General features: G+C 38.9%; 1 protein-coding gene across 1 annotated transcript in view; it reads left to right on the top strand.

The window, feature by feature from the left end:
* The first annotated feature begins 2,049 nt into the window (after positions 1–2,049).
* Positions 2,050–22,401, top strand: part of LOC134822014 (uncharacterized) — a 34,694-nt gene continuing 14,342 nt past the window's right edge. The window contains exons 1-5 of the mRNA XM_063832843.1: positions 2,050–2,137; positions 2,243–2,412; positions 4,028–4,145; positions 4,303–4,462; positions 6,735–6,901. Of these exons, the coding sequence (XP_063688913.1) occupies positions 2,098–2,137; positions 2,243–2,412; positions 4,028–4,145; positions 4,303–4,462; positions 6,735–6,901 (655 nt within the window). The 5' untranslated portion in view covers positions 2,050–2,097. The remainder of the gene's footprint in view (positions 2,138–2,242; positions 2,413–4,027; positions 4,146–4,302; positions 4,463–6,734; positions 6,902–22,401) is intronic.

Raw genomic sequence — 22,401 nt, 5'->3', positions numbered from 1 at the left:
TGTTAAATTATTGAGACTTACCATTGACCGCATAAAATTAAATAATACTTTACAGCAGTGAATCCTTTACTAATAGTATGTTGTTATATAGCTGTTGCTAAGGCTACTTTTATAATGATTCTGTATGAATAATCAGTCATCTGCAGAGATTTCCCCGGCCCCTTCGACTAAGTTGTAGTAGTAGTAGTAGTAGTAGTAGTAGTATTAGTAGTAGTAGTAGTAGTAGTAGTAGTAGTAGTAGTAGTAGTAGCAGTAGTAGTAGTAGTAGTATTAGTAGCAGTAGTAGTAGTAGTAGTAGTAGTAGTAGTAGAAGTAGAAGTAGTAGTAGTAGTAGTAGTAGTAGTAGTAGTAGTAGTAGTAGTAGTAGTAGTAGTAGTAGTAGTAGCACTTAAGTCTAATAATATTTAGAGAGTTGTAAACTTTCATCAGCCGAAGAGTGAAAACTCTCTCCTTATGTGCGATATTATCAACTATTGTCCTAAAATTTCGACATAAAATAATTCATATTCATACCAAAAGTTTGAATTATTAGAACCTGCGTTGAATTTTTTTAAAGCCGACCCTCTAAATCGAGACAAAGATCCATATAACTAAGACCCCTTATAATTGAAAATAGATAATGAGCGTTATAATGGCCAATTATTTCGGTCCCTTAAGTGGTATCGTCTATCAGTTGCATGTATGATTCTCCTCCGCGGCTGAAGTTATAGTTGCTCGCGGCTGAAGTTATAGTTGCTCACTGATTATCTTTAAGTGAAAGGGGCACCGGCCAGATGCTGAAAATTATCATCTCAAAATATTTGTTTTACTCCTAAAATTACAATCTTCTGATCCGCGCTTAGTTCATAATTATCAGAAATCCTTTGCTTTCAGAGCCCACTGCTAATACAATCTGTCGTATCACTTATATGTTTTAAATATCCCCCTCCAGGTTTCAGAGCCTTGTTCTTTTTCCGTGGAACTATATACGAATTCTTGGCATATTTAAGTGTTTGTCTTGGCATTAACATCCTTTAAATTTTTGACCAGAGTAACTACCTTACCAGCCTAATTTGAACGCAACAACCTGGTATTGACGGCCCTAATTAAGAGCATAGTAGAACAAATTGCTCAAACGAAGCACGAATTACTGTGCAGATTAAGAACCATCGCAACAATGTCGGCGAATCATTACACAGTACTACAGTAAGACAGTACGTTCTGTGTCAGTCATAGCCCAGGTCAATATCATTAAAAATATGTCGTATATTATTATATCTGGGTGAAATATGTCATGGTTTTTATCACCCGATGGGGCATTTTTGGGCCCCACAATGATCCAAATTAGCAGGGGACAAAGCCTGCTACAGGCGAGTCCTAGAAAGATTTATTAAAAAATTCTTAACTTTTTTGATATAATTTTTCAAACACACGGATATTTTTTATATGATATCCCCCGTCAGATATTTAGATCCATGTCAAATATGCGCTCATCTTATCACATATGCGGGGACGTTTTTCATGTCAAGTTTTGCCTGTAAAATACAGGTAAAAATATGCGTGAACTTTCTCAGATATTTGTAAATCATGACATGATGTCAAGATTTCGGATGTCATGATTTCGGATGTCATGAAAATATCAAAATATTCCCAAAATTTTTTCAAGAAATTTTTTTGAAAAATTTTTTTTTCAAGGAATTCTGTAATCAACTATTTCTGAAATTAAATTAATTTGTAACAAAATTTAACAATAATTTTGTTATGTCGTGGTTTTCCTTCGAAATATGTCGTATATTAATATGCGAAATATGTAATGATATTGACCTGGGAGTCATAGGACAATTGTACAGTACTTGTACGCATAAAGGCTGTGAGACTATTGAAAATAGTATTGGTCTTAAGTTCCGAAATAACGAATAACATAATTATGAGCAACCAAAATTACACGGCCAAAATTGTGAGCTTCCCTCTTTTTAAGCAGTTGAGTGCAAGTTGCTGAAATAAGGGCCGTTAATAAACAATTTGGAATTTTTTGAATAAATGTTTTGTTTAACTTTAAAGACCAGGTTTTAGTCATCATGATGTTAACAATAATCAGTGATTGAATGGTGAAGGGAGATGATACAAGCTTTATGGCGGATGCTATTCTACTATACAAGTATAAAGTTTTAAAATATATGTTGAATAACAGCTGCTGAAAATCCTCAATCTCAACGTTTCATATTATTAATTTTGTTACTTTTACTTAACTGAATTATTTCAGCACTGCTTGGATTGACTTTAGCGATATGCGAGCTCCCAGAAGACAGATGCCAAATGGACAAAATAAAATTCAGTGGAACACAGATAGTTAAACTTGCTGCTAGAGACTTTAACGCGTGTGCAATGTATTGCATGTGGTCTGAAGATAAGTGTAATGGTATTTCTTTTGAGGTAAATTTACAAATTAATTAATTGTTTAGTTCACTAGTTCAGGCTTCTAAATAACATGAGAAGTAAAATTTTGCTTTCAAATTATGTAACTGGCAAAAGTAAACTGAATGAAAGCGATGCTATCCAACTTGTGAACTGGTGCTGTTTATAGGGTCAGAGTCCAAACTGGAGCTTTAAACATACACATTGCCTCAATAATGATAAAAACATATATACCTTATCGGACCTTATTTGGACGGACATTACATGAACGGACATAATTATGAACGGACATTAATATGAACGCTAGAAGGCATCCAAATTCCAAAACCATCAAAAATCCGATTTTTTTCAATTTTGTTGACGTTTTTTAAGTTTCAGCAAAAGATTTTTAAATCCATTTTTTATACAGTAAGTAAGAAAAGCAGTCATTAAGCAGTAAAAATGTTAAAATATGTGTACATGATCAGTGTCTAATATCACATGTATTGTTATTTGTTGTTGTATATTAGAGCTTTAGCCACAGGTAGGTTGGTCTGCACGGAGCCCCACACATATCATTTCCATGAAAAGGGTTTTAAATCATCAGTGATTTCTAGCTTTATGGAAAGTGGAAACCTTTTTTATCAAACTACCCCGCACTGTTTCATTACCTCCCCTGAGTAATATGAACTATTACTGATAACAACGTCGGAAAATGTCCTTGGCAACACGATTTTCCGTAATATCTAGAGGCCGGAACAAGTTTGTCATGTTGGCGGGGACTAGCTCATGAACTATGTTGTTGAGTGCCATAATTTCGTTGACTTTTTCCGCCAAGTGACCCTTGAAAACATCATATACTAGTAGAGTTTTCAGTGCCTCCGGCAGACCAATTGGAGAACCTTTCTGTCGTTATGATAGTTGTCATATTCTGGACAAAAAGTTCGAAGTGAAAAAAATGTTTGAAAAAAATTCAACGAACTTTAACTTGGACGGACCTTTATTATAAATGACCCGTTTATAGGCTATTAGTTTTAGGTCCTGTCTAACGTTGAACAATTAAAACAGTTGGATAAAATACGAATAAAAGTAACGTTGACAATAAGTATAATATCAAGACGATAAAGATGGGAGTAAAGAGTCTATTCAGTAACTCAGTAAAGTCCGTGGCAAATCTCCCGTGCTAGAATCGAAGTCCTCCTTGCTGAAGTCTGCTTAGACACGTATTGCGATATTGCTGTGACGTCACGTTGTAGTGCAGATAAGCTGGGATAAGAGTGGTGTCCGGTGTCCAGGCGATGTGTCCTGCTCCTAGTCGTGGACGCGTTGACTGTGTTAGTAATCAGCCACTGAGTTGACGGCTGTATTACTTCGTTGTTAAAGTGATCTTCTGTTAATCAGTTGAACTATGGGAGAGCGTGGTTAAGCTTAATGTTAAGAAGTTAAAACTTGTTATACAGAAGGTATAACACCTTAAATGAACGAACTTTATTTGAACGGAAATTAAGATGAACGTATGGTATGAACGTCCGAGTAATGTCCGTCCAAATAAGGTCCGATAAGGTATATATCTACGCAGCCTAGCGGGCGGAAATTTATATCATGAAATAATTCGTGACCCTGAAATTAGCCAGACAATCATCTCTCCTACCAGTCGTTTGAAGAAGAAGGATCCTGCATATTATTCTCTGAAGTTAATGATACTGACTGTGAGGTGAACCAACTGAACTGGAAGTCTTCCTACAAATGGCAATGCTATTCTTCACAACCAGGTTTAGAATTGAAGACTTTTGTTATGTTCTTTTGATGAAAAGATAATGTATGGTCATCAATTAGGAATTGATGCAATGGTTATAATGTTCTAACATTTCATCATACTATTTTACTATCACATGCACATTGCACAATATTAAATAACAATTCCTCCAGGTGTTTTATATAAGTGGGAAATGTTCCCAGATAAGTTACCTGATAACCTCAAGCTTGCAGTGAATGGATCATATGGAATGACAAAGGGGTCTGATGTGATCTTGAACTGCGCTATTCCGAGGTTGAATGATCTGTTTATCAACACGGATATAACTTACAGGTTTGTTTCTTAGAATGTTTTCTGGGTGATTAAAGGACCAGTTAACTGAAAAAAAAGTTATCCTCATATTTTGACAGATTGTGACAAATAGCAAACTAAGCAACGAGTCGAAATTCCTAAATCTCTAACTGCTCTCTAACGCGTGTAAATAGCGTTTGTATTATTTTGGCGATGACGTCATAAAGTCCCTCTTGCGCGCAGAGTAGCTCGTGAGACTGTATTTTACAGGTAAAAATGGACATAATACAATCTTTTCCCCCGAATAACTCGAAAAGTAAGTAATTTAGGGTACATGTTGCTTCATAAGTTGTACATAAACATGGCCATTCTGCACAATTTGCACACATTCAAAAACCTTTAGGGCCTTCATAGCCCAATTAACCAGATACCCATAGTTTTGCATGATTTCTGGAACCGAAAATCAGTTTTTCGCCAATAACTGAAAAAGTAAGCACTCTAAGGCATATGTTTGTTCGTAAGTCATATATTAATATGCTAATTGCGGCTCTTTTGCATCCTGTCTGAAGACTCCATCACGATCATATCGAAAATGGGCTTAGCACCACGCCCAAAATGGTTTTTGGCGAATTTATCGAAAAGTAAGGATTTTAGGCCATGTGTTGCTCAATAACTCCTATATAAACATGCATATGCGGCTTCGTTCAAGCCTATTTTGAAGTCTCTACGACCTTCAGAAGCAAGGGGTCGGTTACGTTATCGGGTCAATATGGGCGTGGCCCTCCTGGGTTTTCTCCACGGTCAAAAAAATGTCTCCAAACGAAAATCGTTTAATCATAACTTCGGGAAGGTCTGTGCAAAGTTTCGTGAGTATTAGAACATTTGCAGGTTCATTTCCATAAATGTCCATAAATGATTGGACTACACAACTTTAGAGTTAACTTTAGAGAAACTCATAAGTCATTTATCTCAAATTAAGCTGTTAGTGTCCATGATCAACCTCTGGCGACAATGTTTTACGTGAAATGTAAAAATCAGGAGTAATATAAAAAAGGTATTTTTAGATTAAAGTGCTAGCTCATAGTTTTAGAATTGTATAGATTAACGTTGGTCATTTAGCCATCTAACAATCGATCGTGCCGTAATATATGGCCAGAGAATAATAGGGTCTTGGAAATTCTATAGTTGTTCAGTGGGTCGATCGACTGAACACGTTTGCACTTGGTATTTAAACTTACCAGTAGTTTATTTATGTTATGCACCGATGATAATGCAATTAGGATAACAATGAATTAGGATAACAACTAGGTAAGCCGGAAGTCTAATTCAAAATACACCTCACACCGTACACACCTCCAATCAGTAATTTTACTATTTGGTAGACCGGGTATTTTGGCGGGAATTCTGTTCCCACGGCACTGTTCTGATAGAAGCTACTTCTACTAATGGTCCCAGAGGAACGGCCGTAAAGTAGCCAGACTTCTTGTCTCCTGTACTGGCAGACACTTGCAGATTAAAGTTAGAAATTTCGCTATGCTATAAATATAATTGCTCTCGGAATTGAACAAACTCCTACTTATCTGTATCCTTTCTAAATTCGTTAGAGTTTCATGGACTGGGGAAAAATAATCGGTACAGTCTCCCTGCTTGTGTAATTAAGCAATGAAAACAATCCAAAATTATCACATATGACATAAGTTGTAATAGCAGAAACTTTCTAACCGTACATTCACCCGCCACTGTTCAAGAACCTATATCACTGTTTAAAATCATGACGTGAGCACTGTACATCCAATCAGCTATTCCTTTAGTTAGGATGATAGCCAAAACTATAAGGATTTTGGAGAACTAGGGTAATAGTCATAATTCTAAAATTTGAGTGAGTTACACGTGTTTTATTGACGATGATAAACATTTGTAATGTAAATTACGCTATGCAAGCGCGCACTGAGGGACTTTATGACGTCACGAGGCCACAGCTTATTATTGCAATAACACGCGTTACACGTACGCTAGAGAGTTGGTTCTTTCGGCGATACGATTCTTTACCAGTTTGTCACAGCTGATTTAAATCTTAGCCAAATTGGAGACTACAAATTTTTCGGTTTTATCAAGATAACTATTCATAGTTCATACTGCAGATATCTCCAATAACCATTACCTTACCCGTCAATATGGTATGAACATATTCCATTTCTAAACGGGATACTATTAGCAAAACTGTAACAGATTATTCAACCCAAGTTAATTTAGACAAAGGACTAGTATTGTCAATGACGATATTAATAGTGTTATTCTTAATCCAAATACTCAGATGGTACAAAAGAACACTTCTTGACGAAACAAAGATTGAAGTGACTTCGAGTGACCAAAAATTACGTTTGAATTCAGACCATAGTGATGATGGATTCTATAGCTGTGAAATTGTTGTATTTTCAATTATCACCATAAGAAGTCCAGAAAGATATCTCTATGCAGTCTGTAAGTATAAAATTTTCTTAGAAACGCTTAAACTTCGTTTAAATTTTCTTTTGTTTCTATACTGCAACACATATATATATGTATAGATAATAAATAGCTGTCGCTTGGTTTCCAAAAGTTATATATGGAGAGCATAGTGTGTAGCAATGTGTAGAGTGAGCTATGTGCCCATCCTTGGAGAACCCGGTAGATGTCCTTGCTGTACGGCAGTGTTAAACAAGGAACTGAAACCGAGGGGTTCCGTTCAGGCCCTTCACACTTTGTTTCTGTCTAGTTCTAATGTACCGTCACAATGGTGACTTTAATATACTAGCAGGAACCCGTCTAATCTAACCCTAAAAGTAAAATGGTGTCAAGACTCATACATACATGCTTATTAAGAGGTCTCCTCCTAGTCGTTGGAGTGGCCTGTATCACACACATCTCTTCTACGGCTTTAGAGCCAACTGTTTCACTGCATCTCTGCTGATGTTATCGACACCTGTAAATTCAGCCGCATCCTCGAGTACACAGGCCATCCAGCCTTAGCGGGGTCGTCCTCTCAGTCTCTTTCCATAGTTTGGTTTCCAATCCAGTAAGAAATTGGGAAACCGCGTCTCTGGCATTCTGACAACATGTCCGTACCACGCTTAGTCTAGCCGCACCGATGAAAGTTTTGATAGACTTAATTCCAGCATGCCTGAGAACTTCTTCATTGGAGACATGGAAGAACCACTTTATCTTCAAGATTCCTCTCAGGGAGGTCAGATGAAAGACCTCAAACCGTTTCATCTGCTTCTTTGTTGTGTTCCACACTTCAGCTCCATATTACAGAATAGTAATAACAGTAGCCTTGTAGATACGGATCTTGGTGGGCGTTCTTATAGTTCGACTGTTCCATTATCCATATCTTCCAAAGCTGATGGAACGCACCATTAGCACGTTTGCGAAAGGTGTTATTCTTTAACCTTCCGGGGACGCTTTCCGAGCACTTCCATCGAGACATCAGTGACTTTCTGCTTGAAATTATCCCACATGTCCTCAAGGTTGACCTCATTAGCCAGACAATCAAAACGGTTCTGAAGAGCCACGTTGTACTCTTGAACCTTAGACGAGTTTCGCAAATGTTCGATAGCAGGCACATCGTGCCTTTTAGCAGTGATCTTAGCTACCGACTGCAGTTTGATTTGCAGCCGTCCACGAACAAGATAGTGATATGAACCAATGTCCGCCACACGACATACCTTATCATCGAGTAACGAGTGTTAGAATCGTCCACTAATACAAATATGATCTATTTGATTCACAGTTAACCCGTTGGGAGACTGCCATGTACCCTTGTGGATGTCTCTATGCTGGAACAGAGTTCCACCAATAACAAGTTGATTAGCTGCACAGAAATCTATGAGCCTGGTCCCATTGTCGCTTGATGAACTATGGAGAGATTCTCCACCAATAACTCCCTCGAATCCATATCTGTTTGAAGTAACTTTTTCATTGAAGTCACCCAGTAGCAGTTTCAGATCATGTCGGGGCAGTTTACCAAACGTGTCTGATAAAACGTTGTAAAAACGATCTTTCTGTCCGTCATCAGCACCGTCAGTCGGAGCGTAGGCTACAACAACAGATATGTTGAGGTGTTTGCCGTGTAACCTAGCTGTTAAGACCCGCTCTGTTGTAGGTACATAAGAGATCAGGGAGTTCCTGACCTTTTTGGAAAGACATAGGCCAACCCCTTGCCTTTTGATGCCATCTACTCTACCAGAATGAATAAGTAGACTACCATTGTCCAAAAGTGTACTTCCAGATCCTGGCATATGAGTTTCAGTAATACCCAAAATATCAAGACTGTAGTGATCAATGTTCTGACTGAGTTGATAAAGCTGTGAAGATGAGCTGACTAAAGATAAAACATTCCAGGTTCCAAAGTACATTGAGTGTTTGCTGTAGTTGATAGGATTGGACTTGCTGAAATCAGTGTCAACATGATCGATCTGTTGACTAATTACTCTGTTGTTATGACGAGCAACCACTCTTCTCATCAGGCCACTGGGGTCCCTGAGGCTTTGCCCAGTTGCCGTCATCCTGGTCTCACCCGACCTCGCAGAGGTATAAGCACATCGTCCTTGATTTGTGTGTAATGTTTCAGTAGCAAACTTTTAGAGAGGAGAAATTGCCAGCATCTCGCACCCGGTTTTTTATCGACCTTTGCCTGTCTAGATCCAAAGTGTTTTGTTGCACGTCATCTGTTTATACTGGAGTCACCCAGGACAGATTACAATGCTTAATAGTAGCACCTCGAAAAGGATGTGATTCTTCATCACGCACTATGGTCATTGGAATAGGAGAGGTTATTGGCTTCACCGCCTTCACGATCACTATTCCCTGAGATTATAAATAATCTCTTGCCACCAAGACTCAAGTGTGTCAAGATTCAAGAGACTAAAATGACTATTACCTATTTAATTTGCGTTTTTGACACCACTTGGGGTCCAAATTTTGGGCACTAAAATTCTTATTCCTTGGCCAATTTTTAATTTTTTCATGCTGATTTGAAGGCCATGAAAGCATTTGAACCAGTCAAAAAATATAAGTTGTATATCTTTGTTGTATATCTTTTACGGTTTTTGCAGAAATTCGTGTTAAAGTTGATGCCGTGGTGTCAGTAAAATAGTACGGATATATATATATATTTCGTAGCTGTACTCCTACACATTAAAAGTCGGTGTTGATTAGATCTTCGAAATTCTTTGCATCATTTTATTAAACATCGTTATCTGAGATAAAATTGTTCTAAAAGCAACTGGAATATACACAAATCTTTAAAATAACTTACAAACTAGGAAAGGAAAACAAGTCTTAGGAAGACGTACAAAACTATGTGACTTAAAACGGTACAAAACTAAAACATACTGAGTAATAATCAAACGAAAAGAATGGCTGAGTACATCTTATCTAATCTATTAAAGGTTAGTTTCTCGGAAAAAGCTAGATTTCTCTGAATCAAGCAATAAAAATATATAAATAGTAATGAATATAACACGTCTCTGATAGCAATATTGTAAACTAAACACGGGTTTATAGGCTAAGATCATGTTAAATAAAATAAATAAACTAAACACTAAGCTCCAGCGGATTTAAAAAGGATGTGGTTACTATCGAGGGTGTTCATACCCCCATAACGCCCAAGGGTTTTCAATTGGGTCTGGTAGAACCCCTCTCTAGCTTCCATGGCCTTTTCCCTATCTGCTTTACTTATTGCAGGTTTAAATTCTAGAGCGTCCACTATAATAACAGAAAGGTGCGTACTAAGTGAAGAGTTATATAAGGCTACTGAACTAAAATCTAAATCATGATCAATATCTAAAAAGTGATTTACTAACTTACAACTCCTGATACCTTTCTTAATGTGGCTCTTATGATTAGAAAATCTCTTAGGGAGATTAGAAGTAGTATATCCTACATACGACTGTTTACAAGTTCTACACTCCATTAAATAAATAAGGTTATTACTCTGACAAGTTATATATTTAGTAATAGGGAAAACTTGTTTGGAATGGTGACTACTCAATTTGGAACAAGGGGACAGGAAACTTTGCTTACAAACATAGCATTTTCCACAGGCATGTCACCCTGCGTTGTCAGCCTCCCGAACAGCCGGCAATATTGCAGCCTCTGGTTCAAGAAATTGACTAGCAGTGGCTTCTCCATCTCTATCACTGCTTACAGTTCCACTAGCACGATACTTATTGTGTACAAGCATGCCACCGATAGTTTGATTCTTTCGGTGACTTACAAAATATACACTGTCAGCACGTACTAGCTTCTTCAAGGCTGGATCGAGATTAAGAAGGTGCTTATACTTGTGAATAATGCTCCCCATGTTGGGAAGTGCTGGATTCTGATCCATCACCATGGGTATTAGACAAGTAGTCGTCTCATCCTTATTTTTAGAGGCATACAAGTTTTTCCTATTGGTTATATCACTAAATTTGTTGAAAGCATCGTCTACAATAATGTGTCTAAAAACTCAACACCATCCTTAGAGTAGTCGTAAGTAAACACAAGGTCCGGATGGATACTATTGAGCCATTCCATAAATTGTAGAAGCTCCTCAACAGTACCAGGCCAGGCCATATATATATCGTCGCGCAACCTACCCCAGAATGCTGGTCTGTGTGGCGGGCCATGTTCTAAATCTCTTTCATTAACTAAAATATCGATCTTATCCATAGCACAATCTGCATACTCACATGAGTTCTTATGACCCATCGCCGCTCCACGCTCCTGACGGTATGTTATACCGTTGAATGAAGCTATGTTGTAATCAAGAGTGATTTCTAGAGCACTAATAATGCATTCTGTACTGAACAATTGATCATAACTACTTCTTTCATTCAGGTGCTTGGTGCATTGATCCCCATATCCCTAGGGATATTGGTGAACATGTTGGATATATCTATGGCAACATGTATCACCTCCTTACCCAACAATATGGTGGACTCATTCAAGCTATCAATCTTCCTCAGAAAATGAGGGGTGTCAATAATTCTATAATTTAAAATAGCCTTCTTCAATTCGTATGCAGTCAAGGCAGATAGGTTCTCAATGTACGAACCACATTCAGTAGTAATCATCCTCCCAGGGTACAAAGGTGGCTTGTGGGCCTTGGGATCCAGGTACATATTACCAGGCTGGTTGAGCTCCGTACACGGAATAACCCACTCCCTGACCTTCTTAGACATACCTAATTCTTCTTTATACTTGACTGTCCAACATGAAATTTATCAATTAATTCTGAAACTAAATCATCTACATTATTTACAATACTATATACAGATCTATCATTCAAATGTACACCTATTCGTTGAACATATTCTTCCTCTCCAAGAAGAAAGAATCCTACCCCTTTGTCAAAAGGTCTAATAACCACATCCTTCCATCCTTTCACTTCTTTGAGAGCTGATCTGATAGGTGCAGCGATGTTGTCTGGTGAAACATACTTCTGAGTTGGCCTGTGGAGATCAACTTCTGCTCTGCAGCATTTAAACCCTGCACCCTCGAGTGCAGGGTTTATATATACTAGCAGGAACCCGTCTAAAGTGGTGTCAAGACTCAAGAGACTAAAATAATTATTACCTATTTAATTCGCGTTTTTGACACCACTTGGGGGTCCACATTTTGGGCACTAAAATTATTATTCCTTGGCCATTTTTTTATTTTTTCATGCTGATTTGAAGATCATTAGAGCATTTGAACCAGTCAAAAAAGTTTAAGTTGTATATCTTTTACGGTTTTTGCGGAAAGTCGTGTTAAAGTTGATGTCGTGGTGTCAGTAAAATGGTACGGATATATATATATATCGTCTCGCTTTATATATAGTAAGATATATATTTCATTGCTGAACTTCTACACAATAAAAAAAGCGGTTTGACTAGATCCTCGTAATTCTTTGCATCATTTATTAACATCAATTCTGAGAAATTATATCATTAAAGCAACTATAACAAATACTAATCATATACAATTGAGAATATATATATTCTCTTCTTTGTAAATATACAAACTAAAAGAAGTGTGAAAATCTGATGAACTAAAAGCTGTGAAAAAAGATACTCTTATCTTATCTCATATCTAAATACTGATAACTGATTCTCAGAAAATCACTTAAATTCACAAAATAAACCTGTAAAATGTATACTAAAGTTAAAAAAATTTACACACGTCTCTGGAATAATGGTATAACTAAATAAAATCTACAAAATATACAAAAACTAAAACTAAAACTAAGCTTCGGCAGACTTAAAAAGTATATGGTTACTATCAAGGGTATTCATACCCTCAAACAGTTCAAGGGTTTTCAATTGGGTTTGGTAGAATCCCTCTCTAGCTTCCATAGCCTTTTTTTGTCTGATTTACTAATATTCAGCTCAAATACTAAAGCTTCTACTATAATGACAGAAAGGTGCTTACTAAGTGAGGAATTATAGGAGGCTATGGTACTAAAATCTAAACCATGATCAATATCTAAAAAATGGTTAACTAATTTACAACTTCTTATACCTTTCTTTATGTGACTCTTATGGTTAGAAAATATCTTAGGGAGATTTGAGGTAGTATAACCGACATACAACTGTTTACAAGTCTTACACTCAATCAAATAAATGAGGTTATAACTCTGACAATATATGTATATACTTAGTAATAAGGAAAACTTGTTTAGAATGGTGACTACTTAAATTGGAACAGGGGGACAGGAAATTTTGCTTACAAACATAGCATTTTCCACAAGCATAGCACCCTGGGTCGACAGCCCCGGGAATCGCCGTTAGACTTTCGGGGTCTGGTTCCTGGATCTGACTTGCAGTTGTTTACTCTCTCATTATCACAGTTTATAGTTCCACTGGTACGATACTTATTGTGTACAAGCATGCCACTGATAGTTTGATTCTTTCGATGACTCACGAATACATTGTCCGCACGTACCAGCTTCTTCAGGGCCGGATCAAGATTGAGAAGGTGCTTATACTTATGGATAATGCCCTCCATATGTTGGGAAGTGCTGGATTTTGATCCATCACTGCACATGGGTATTAAGTATTAAACAGGTAGTCGACTCATCCTTGTCCATCGGGGGCCCTTTTAGAACAATCTCGAAGATCGACTGTAGAGTGATTTAGCACGCTCGATATTAGTATTACTCGTCAGCCAGCGCTGGCCAGCGCAATATGGTTGCAATATTACTCGTCAGCTAGCGCTGGCCAGCGTTGGCCAGCGCAAAATATAAAAATCAAATATTTGCGATATTACTCGTCAGCTAGCGCTGGCTAGCGCTGGTTAGCGCTGGTTAGCGCTGATTAGCGCTGGCTAGCGCTGGTTAGCGCTGGTTAGCGCTGGTTAGCGCTGGCTAGCGCTGGCTAGCGTTGGCTAGCGCTGGTTAGCGCTGGTTAGCGCTGGCCAGCGCTAACTGACGGGTAATAGCGCAAAAATTTTGCGCTGGATATCGATGGCCAGCGCTGGCCAGCGCTAGTTGTCGCTATCCAGCGCTAGTTGTCGCTATCCAGCGCTAGTTATCGAACTGTTTTCTGCGATGGCCAGTTGCGCTGGCCATCGCAAACTATCGCGTGCGACAGTGTCGCATAGCCAGCGAAAACTAGCGCTGGATAGCGACAACTAGCGCTGGATGGCGACAACTAGCGCTGGATGGCGACAACTAACGCTGGATAGCGACAATTATCGAACATATATATTTTGCGCTGGCCAGCGTTATCCAGCGCTGGATAGCGACAACTAGCGCTGGATGGCTACAACTGGCGCTGGATAGCGCTAGTTGTCGCCATCCAGCGCTAGTTGTCGCGTTTTGACTATCGCAAAAGAACCGCTTTAACATAGGACCAGAATTTCTTTGTAATTAGATTCGAATCATCCTCGTCCTCAAAGCTAGATGCCATCTTATTGGAGGCAATTTTCTTAAAATCGCTTCTGCTTTTAGAGAACTTAAAGTACTTCTCAGCCTTGCAGGAAGGGTCCGTGGTTTCTTTATAATTTTTGTGTAGCCTTTCTTTTTCTAGGCAGGCCTGAGACTCAGCGTCAAACCAAGGAGGTTGAGCCCTGCCTCCAATTTTAATCTTTGGAATATGTTCATTGGTTCTTTGCTCTAAAACTTCCTTAAACTTGTTCCATGATGTTTCCATATTACCAGTGAACTCTGCCTGCCAGTCAATATCTGCAAGGTCTGCATTAAGTGCATCCCAATTTGCTCTTTTAAAATTTAAAGATTCCCTCTTTTGCGATTTGATGCGCTTCACCTTTGATTTCAAAGTAAAGGATACTGCAAAATGGTCGGACTTACATGGAATATTATGCTCTGAAATTTTATATCGGATATAAGATGGGGTTTATCGGTTAAAACTAGATCAAGAATGTTTCCTCCAGTATGCGTTGGACTGGTAATAAGTTGTTCTAAACCAAAGTTACTAGAAGTATCTAGAAAGAGCTGTTCAACCGGATTGTTGCTACAGTAATTCTGCCAATCAATACCTGGTAGATTAAGATTCCTTGCAATTACAATACCTCTAACACCTCTACGTTGCCTTGCCTTCCTAACATAATCTTGGAAGGCGTTATGATTGTTGGCCCCTAAAGTACCTACCCTATAGAAGCTGCAAAGAATTAGTTTACTACCGTCCCTAAATTTGAGAGTTATACCAAGAAGCTCTGCCGGGCACTTGTACTCTAACTTAGTAGATACAATATCAATGTCCCTACGTATAGCAACTAAAACGCCACCCCCATGCTTCCTAAATCTTCTTGGATTCTGTGGATCTGGTGGATGGGTTTGTAAGGAACGATCAAGTCTAAAAACTTTGTACGATTCAGGTATGACTTCAGAGTCAATGATAGACTTTTTAAGCCAAGATTCATTATCAGGAGGATGTCCGGTTCATGGCAGTGAATATAGTGATGGAGTTCAAATGTTTTAGTGTTGTCAAAAGAAGGATTGTCGGACTGTAGCTGTGAGAAGGGAATCAGGCCATGCGTATTAAAAGAAACAACCTTGAGGTATGTAGTAGGCCCAGGGTTAAGTAAGCTTGGGTTGACAATAATTAAAAGGATAGCGTTCAAGGTATGTATCCAAAGCGAGCAGCTAACAATAATAATATTGAGGTAGTGCATAATTAGCTGAATGTATCCGCAACTGTCTGGCTTGTTTTCAAGACCAGTGAAGAACAGCTTGCCAAGTAAGCCAGGAGAAGCCCCTAATATTTTATAAAGCCACCAGTCTTTTTTGAAGAGAAAAAACATTAATACCGCAGCATAGCTTTTGCTATGACTGTGAAAGAGATGAATAAATTCATTGTCTGAGATACTGTGGAAGGCTGTGACAGTAAAAGGTCTAAAATGACACTCCAAAGCCATCCCAATCGTCACACTCATCACACATTATGCAAAATAGAGATACAAATAAATCAAAACAAAAAGTCTTAAAGCATCAAGAACCCCGATGTCGGGCACAAAGTTACCTGTAATACTAACCTGCTTAGATCTGCGGTTCTTACTGTTGTTATAAATTATTATTATTATCTAACTTTTAAAACAATCTCGAAATAGTAAAGAAACATCTTAAGAGACTGATAAGTGCCCAAAAAAACATAACAGTTCTCTGAAAAATAAAGGTTAATTATGAGGTAAATAATTTTCTCCACAAAACTCTGTTAGAGGCAGTAGCCCTAAGATCATAAAGATCATTAATATCACGTAATGGTAGGTTTCTTTTATTCAAATCATTTATAATAAACTTTAAAAGATTACTTTGGTGTCGACCAACACGTCCTTTCATGGTAAATAACGCATTAACAGCAAATTGAAGAGCTCTCTGAGCTGGTGATGAGCAGTCACTGCGAAGGACATGTCCCAGCATTTTCCAGCGAGCATATGTCACTCGCTCTGACAACGGTGTTACACCACAGCGTTCATATAGTGCTTTATTACTGATAATAATGGGATAAGTCATCTTCAATATTTGACGCAGGTGTCTTCTATGACATGCATCAAGTTTGTCAAATAGGTTCTGAGGGGTAGCCCAGCTATTGCAGTTATAGAGCATAACAGATGTAACGTATGCTTCGTATATCTTAATCTTGGTCTTCAGATTAATCTTAGATCCTTGCATCCAAACTTTCTTGTATTTTTCGAATGCAACATTTCCAAGGATTATACGATGCTGTATGTCTTCTTTACTACATAGCTTAGAGCCTAGGGACACACACTTCCTCCAAGGTTCTCTATTTCTTAGAGGTTCTCCTTTTTCGTCCTTCTCACTACTTCCAGCCAGATAACACTTTACAAACTCGGTTTTAGATTCATTTACAAACAAATTCCATTCTGAGAGAATTTCCTTGCAAATTGGAAGGAGCTGGTGTAACGAATCCTCATCTTCATCAGCAAAGTCCACATCATCAGCATATTCCCATTCTAAAGGAAGGGAGCTTTCAGATATGGGGGGATTTGGACGTAGATGTATAACAACAACTCTAAGGTGGTAGAGTGCTCCAGCTAGGTACATGGTAAACAGCGAGCCAGACAAACAGTCACCTTGAAAGGCTCCTATTGTGACTTCGAACTCTCCCGATGTCGTCTTTTTGATCTTAATTCTGAGCTTGGTGTTAGCGAGTAGATATCTAACTAGTCTTATGTCATCTTCTGAGCATCCTGCATCTTCGAGTAGCCTGAGGATAGTTGACCGATGTATTGTGTCGAAGGCTGATGACATGTCTATCCCCATTTTACTAAACTCCCAATGTTTCTCCTTGACAACAGAAATAAGAACCCTTTGTGTCCAGACAATATTAGAGCAGCTGTGTCCTGATTTATAGGCATTCTGCCATGGCCCAGTGTAGTTTGCTATCTGTTGTTGAATACGCTGGAGTGTTATCATGGAAAGGATTTTCCTAGTTCCATTGAGAAGGCATAAGGGACGCAGACTCTTAACTGGTCTTTTTGGTTTTCCAGGCTTCTGTAGGGGGGTAAGATATCCCTCAGTGAACGATTGGACGTGCTCTTGTTTTTCAAAGGACTCATTGATAAGTGATGCAAACTTCATGTAGAAAGAAGGAGGTGCATACTTAAGGAATTCGTTAGGGAGGTTGTCAGGACCAACGGCTTTACCGTTCTTTAGTTTCTTGGCTGCTGTCTCAACTTCAAGTGCAGTTATAGGCGTATCTAATGGCTTAGCAGCTCCAACAAAAGGTTCTAGTGGGGGTTCTGGGCCTGTGTAATGTTCCATGAACCAGTTCTTGACTATGTCTGCCTTATCTTCGTCATTGAGAGCAAGTTCTTCTGTTTCTGGTAGGAATACTGAAATGGGAGGAGTGTCCTTTGTGCTTGAAATCGCTCTGGTTGCTTCGAACATTCTTCTGGTATCATCAGTGGAGTTGATCGTCTCAGCTAGAAGGTCGGCATGAGCGGTTTCAAGTGTAATAAGGCGCTTTGCAATGTCATTCTTGAGTCTGTTGATTTCCTTACGCAGGATAGTTCTGTCACGCATTTTGTTGTCGTTTAAATGTTGTAGTAATTGGTGTCTCTTTTCTGACATAGAGACGACTTGTGGGTCTGTTGTTCTGTGACGTTTGGCTGTGTTTCTTTTCATACCCACTGTTTCAGATGCAGCAATTTTAACCGCCTCGAAAAGGTTGTTAAAACTTTCAGTGACTGACTGGGCAGATGTATCAGTTTCAATCTTCTGAGCAGCATTTTGTTGAAAAGAACTTTGAACATCTTTGCTACAAACCAATGAGTTGGTGTTATACTGCTTGACTTTGAGTTTGGCAGTACTGTAAAGTTTGTAACGTTTACTGAGGTCAAAAGTTGCTTTTACAATTTTGTGATCAGATTGAAGTTTTGCACCAGCGTAAGACCTAGCGTCAACAAGCAGAGGGGTACTTCTAGATCTACATAAAACATAATCAATTTGAGAAAACCAGGGTACAGACTTTTTGGATCTACGGTCTTTAATCCATCCTGTAAAAGTGTTGGTGTGTCTGCTCGCATGTGAAAATGCAGTGTTGGCTGCATAGAGTCCATTAGTGATCATGAAAGCTAGCAACCTTTCGCCATTTTCGTTACGCCGACCAATACCATGTCTTCCCATGTTAGTTTGAAGACCACTTTCAAAATCTGATTTAGTCCGTTTCCCTAGCCTAGCATTAAAATCACCCAAGATAAAAAGTTCATGTCTGGCAGGAATTCTGATAGCTTCCTGGAGCTCACAGTAAAACTCATCAGCAATGCGTGGGTTCTGTATAGATTTGACATTAGTTGGACTGTAGCAGTTTATAATACGGGCTTTCAGTGATGGTTTCCCATGACACTTTGATGGTAGAGAAAGGTCCATGTATGCTACTCTGTCACTGATTTGATGGTACGAGACAACATTTGATACAAATTTACTGTTGATAATAAAACCGAGTCCGCCATGCCAAGACAAATTCTGGTTAAACAAAAGAAGCCTGTGGTTGCCGGGTATAACAGTGTCTGAGTGTTTAGACACCTTTGTTTCTTGGAGGGCTATAACATCCAAGTTGTATCTGTTGCAATCATTTGCAGCTAGATGCTGCGAGTGTTCCTGACTAATGCCTCTAACATTCCATGTGGCGAATACCAACTTTTAATCTATATTGACTTAGATGATAGATCAATCATTTAGTAGCATTAAGGGAACCCTGTTAACCGACATCCAGCTCCAAAAACTTTAAAAAAACACTCTAATATATCTTAAAATTCGAATTATGTAGACTAGCTTGACCCCTTAAGCCCTAATAGTAATTTTACTGAAAAGTGAATGGGTCAAAAAAGTTAATATGAACCGCTCTCAGATAAAGTTAAGCTAGGACACCCATGCCCTAGCCTCACTGGGATGGATGTCTCAAGCCTTGAAAAATCTATCATCTCTGATATGAGGTACTCGTGGATCAAAGTATCGTAGAGAAAATGGACGAAAAGCGTCTAGCATATGGAATCTTCGATATATACATTCATTCTTGATGACACTATTCATTTTCATAACAAAAGAGTTAGTTCTCAAGTCATGCCTGCTTTTGCAAGGCAGAGGTAAAAGGGACTGAAAATAAACTTTTGAAGAAGTATAAAGTTGTTTGATTAAAGCACATAGACTCTTAAATTTAACCTTAATCTTATCTAAAGAGTCCGCATATCTAATGTCGTTCGTTCCGACACTAATACATATCTTATCTACAATGACAGATTCATTCTTAGACTTAAAATCTCTAATCTGCTCCATCACTTGATGTATTCTTGCACCTCCACTGGCAACAGACACAACATCAACACATTTTCTACCAAGTTTTACAGTGTCCAGCCTGGCAGCATAGCTATCACCGGCGATTAGGCACACAAGTCTGACTGCTGGAGCTGTGAGGCTGCCGTTATCAATATCACTCTTGACGTGACCTGACGGTTGTTCAGCTCCCTTCGTTTGTGCTACTTCCGGTGGAGGTGGCTGAGGACGCTTTGCCATAGCCCGGAACAATAATGAATATCTCAGCGAAGGTGTCCCAGGTGCGCCTGATTCACCAGGAACGCGATGTTTCATAACCTCCTGGGTACCAGGTTTCATAAGCACCAGGCTTCTGTTCTGTATGCAGACTCGTACCTGCACTTGTTGAAGTGTACTTGAGTACTAAACAAGAGTCTATTTTGCAATTAAACCTCTCATTAAATGTCTCCATAACTTTACTGAAAGTAAGAAGTGTGGTAATGTCCTTAGCATGATGTACTGGCTTACTATCGACATATATGTAAGGCCTGTCGGTTCTTCTTTTGATTGGTCGGCGTCGACTGTAAGCCTTCCTTGCGGTGGCTTTCACAACGCGTCCCCATTCTCCAACTCCTGCTGCTGGAGAGAGGGACTCCCAAATTATATACCATAAATATATTATACATAGATATCGACAACAGACTCCGAGAGTCTTGAAGTTCTGTTACCACCGCCCCTGGTGCAACCCCTTACGGGTTAACGATGGGGAGACAGGGACTTCCAGGGACGGTCAATGCCTAGAAAACTGCAAGATGTCCTATTTGTATTAGTGGTTAATGGGATCCTCGAAAAGATCCTCCTTTAGTAGTCTATTGGTTGCCTCGATAAATTTTATAACCGTACTAATTCTAGCTGATACTATGTCTTCCCAGGTTAGAAATGTATTACCGAAAATTCTTAGCCTAATGGTCATGTATCCTATACAGTGACACATGAAGTGTTCCGAGGTTTCTTCCTCTTCTGGACAGTGTTCACAACGGGGGGATGTGAAATTGTTTGCCTTGTATTGGAAGTAGGCTAGGGGGCTATGTCCTGTGAAGAGCCAGGTTAGCCATCTTTGATGATTTCCTGCAAGTCCAAGATTCCTGTATTTATATTTGGTGAGTAGGATTGTTAGTGGTATTTTCCCTTTCTCGCTCAGTGCCGTGTTTCTGTATCTACGAAGATGAATTCCGTGTAAATACTCCTTTACTGCCGTCTTAATTGCTCCTTCGGATATGCTGATGAAGGGTTCAGGACCTAGAGCGATTGTGAGTGATCCTTCTCTGGCTAGTTCATCAGCTCTTTCGTTTCCTGGAATACCTGCATGTCCTGGGACCCACCTGACATTAACTGAGTGGGTTTGTCCTAGTTTGTTAAGGTAGTTAATGGTATCAAGTACTAAGTTAGATGTGACTGTGTGGTGTGTGACTGCTAGGATTGCTGCCTGTGAGTCTGAAAAGAATGTTATACTCCCAGGTTCTGAAATATTGATAGTTGCCCAGTGAGCTGATGTGTTGAGAGCAAACAGTTCACACTGGTATACCGTTGCATTAGTGCCTAGGAGGCCTGTCGGTTACACTGAGCCATTGTGACTCAGGTCTTCTGGATGAAGCCGACAAGTTGAGGGAATCACACTCAGCCAACAAGTCGGAACAAACTGCACTGTCAATTATATCTGGAATAAATTGCAAGTGTCCATCCAGGTGCCTACAATCCATAATCTTCTGAGCAGTTTTAATGAGGGCTGCTAGGTCCTGTGTTGAAGCGGATGAAAGCGATTCAATAGTATCTTTGAGGTTAAACATTGTATTGTACCAAGATGAAGGAGCTGGATTCAGGTTCACTGGATTGCCGTCAAGGTATCAGGAGCAGTCACCACCAGTTGTCAGCGATTAAGTGTATAAGCTGAGGAAAGAAAGTGAGTTGAATGGTGAAATAACAAAATTGAAGAAAGAATTAATGAGAACAGTGATAGCAGCGACCAGTGGTCATTATGCTAGCAAGATCATCAAAAAACCATCCTCTCAACAAGAAACTTGCTGAGGATGCAGCAACTGTTATCCTGGACTCATAAAAGAAGAGAGTATTATGGAGGTTGAATAATTGAAACTGATTGAGATAAAAAGTGGTAAAAATAGGTATAACTAAATTTTTATTTAGTCAATATCCAACCGGATAATATCCAGATATCAATGTACAACCTGGTAGTGAAGTTAAGAGCCACCCAGCTTTATGCTGGGTGGAAGAGAAGGAGACACTGGCAGTGAACAACTCAAGACACCCATCTGGCTCCCCAGATCCCCATCATACCCGCCGATTCAGCTGCACTTTGCCGCCATGTTAGCGTACATGCCTAAAATTATTTGTTATATAGTAGTGTTGAAAGTATTAAAAACTCATCAATCATCAATCATCAATCATCAATCATCAATCATCAATCATCAATCATCAATCATCAATCATCAATCATCAATCATCAATCATCAATCATCAATCATCAATCATCAATCATCAATCATCAATCATCAATCATCAATCATCAATCATCAATCATCAATCATCAATCATCAATCATCAATCATCAATCATCAATCATCAATCATCAATCATCAATCATCAATCATCAATCATCAATCATCAATCATCAATCATCAATCATCAATCATCAATCATCAATCATCAATCATCAATCATCAATCATCAA

Source organism: Bolinopsis microptera, chromosome 10 (genome assembly GCF_026151205.1).
Source record: "Bolinopsis microptera isolate Bmic1 chromosome 10, MBARI_Bmic_1.0, whole genome shotgun sequence".
In the NCBI taxonomy this organism is placed as follows: Eukaryota; Metazoa; Ctenophora; class Tentaculata; order Lobata; family Bolinopsidae; genus Bolinopsis; species Bolinopsis microptera.
This window is presented reverse-complemented; position numbering and strand designations above follow the sequence as displayed.